Source organism: Aptenodytes forsteri, unplaced genomic scaffold (genome assembly GCF_000699145.1).
Source record: "Aptenodytes forsteri isolate BGI_AS27 unplaced genomic scaffold, ASM69914v1 Scaffold19, whole genome shotgun sequence".
In the NCBI taxonomy this organism is placed as follows: Eukaryota; Metazoa; Chordata; class Aves; order Sphenisciformes; family Spheniscidae; genus Aptenodytes; species Aptenodytes forsteri.
Window position 1 is genome coordinate 285,969 of NW_008795327.1, and position 1,384 is coordinate 287,352.

At 40.0% G+C, this 1,384-nt stretch overlaps 1 protein-coding gene across 1 annotated transcript in view; it reads left to right on the plus strand.

Moving 5' to 3' along the window:
* The window catches only part of CXXC5 (CXXC finger protein 5), a 6,836-nt gene extending 5,860 nt beyond the window's left edge, over positions 1–976 (plus strand). The window contains exon 2 of the mRNA XM_009280063.1: positions 245–976. Within this exon, the coding sequence (XP_009278338.1) occupies positions 245–289 (45 nt within the window). The 3' untranslated portion in view covers positions 290–976. The remainder of the gene's footprint in view (positions 1–244) is intronic.
* The last annotated feature ends 408 nt before the right edge of the window (positions 977–1,384 follow it).

Below are 1,384 nucleotides of genomic sequence, written 5' to 3' on the forward strand. Positions count from 1 at the left end.
TCCCTCCGGCCGGCATCCCGGCATTTGCCGGCGGGCTGGAAGCCTTGGGATGCCTGACCGTGTCTGGGGGATGCCGAGCCCGGGTTGGGTCTGTCCCAAGGCCAGTGACTGGGATGCCGGGATGGGGATGGGGCGGGGGGGCACGGGTGCACAACCCTCGTGCCGCGCGGCTGTGCGCCGGACCCGACCTAACGCCTTGTCCCTTCTTCTTCTGTCCCCCCTCCCTGTCTCTCTTCCTTTCCAGAAGGTGATGCTTCCTACAGGAGCCGCGTTCAGATGGTTCCAGTAGGAACGGGGATCCCAAAGCTCTGTCATCCAAGTGCAATGTCACTGCTTGCTTGTGTTGTCTCAGGCAAGGGATTTTTGGCTGAAATGAATGGATGCACCTGTGTCTCTTTAGAACCAAAAATATTTTCTCGCAAATCTCATTCCTGTTTTTATAATTTTTTTTTTTTTGCGTTCGTTTTAACATCTTCAAGTCCTAGTCAGACATTTAACTGCTTTTCAAATAAAAATAATTAAAAGAAAAAAACAATGGATCTGTAAAGTACCAAGACTTAATAGACAGAGTATGGACAATCAGTTTCTTTCTGTGTTTTGGTGTTGATGTTGTTTATGTGTGAAAGATGCAGTACTTGTGTAGGGAATGTAAATTTACAGTAACCTTTTAAAATCTAGTTACTAATAAGCACTACTGTAATTTAGCACAGTTGTTTAATTGCACCCTCATTTATACTTTTTATTTGATTCTTTCCCACCAAACATAGAGTGGATAGTTTCTAGAGTGCCTCAACTTCATGTTTATAAATGAGAATATGTTTAAAGCGATGTAGTATCCCTTTTCCTAGCCATTCACCTATGTAAGTTTAACCCGCAAGAGGTTTGGTATAAAAGGTGGAAGAAAACAATTGCTACACAACTGGCGGTCTTTGAAAAAGGAAAAAAGAATTAAAAAAAAAAAGAAAAAAAAGTCATTGTTAGTTTATTAATATAGAACAAGAAACACTATGAGAATATGTTTAAAGCGATGTAGTATCCCTTTTCCTAGCCATTCACCTATGTAAGTTTAACCCGCAAGAGGTTTGGTATAAAAGGTGGAAGAAAACAATTGCTACACAACTGGCGGTCTTTGAAAAAGGAAAAAAGAATTAAAAAAAAAAAGAAAAAAAAGTCATTGTTAGTTTATTAATATAGAACAAGAAACACTGCGTACAGAAAAACCTCCTAATTGCAATGGTTTACTCCTAGAAGTAATTTTTGTAAACTTACTGAAGTTAAAATCAAAATAAAAATAATATTGCAGGACCTGTGCTGAAGCAGTTACGAAAAGTGATATTTCTCTTCTGTTCAAATCCCCGTCTCTCCAGCTCTCTCTACAGCATTA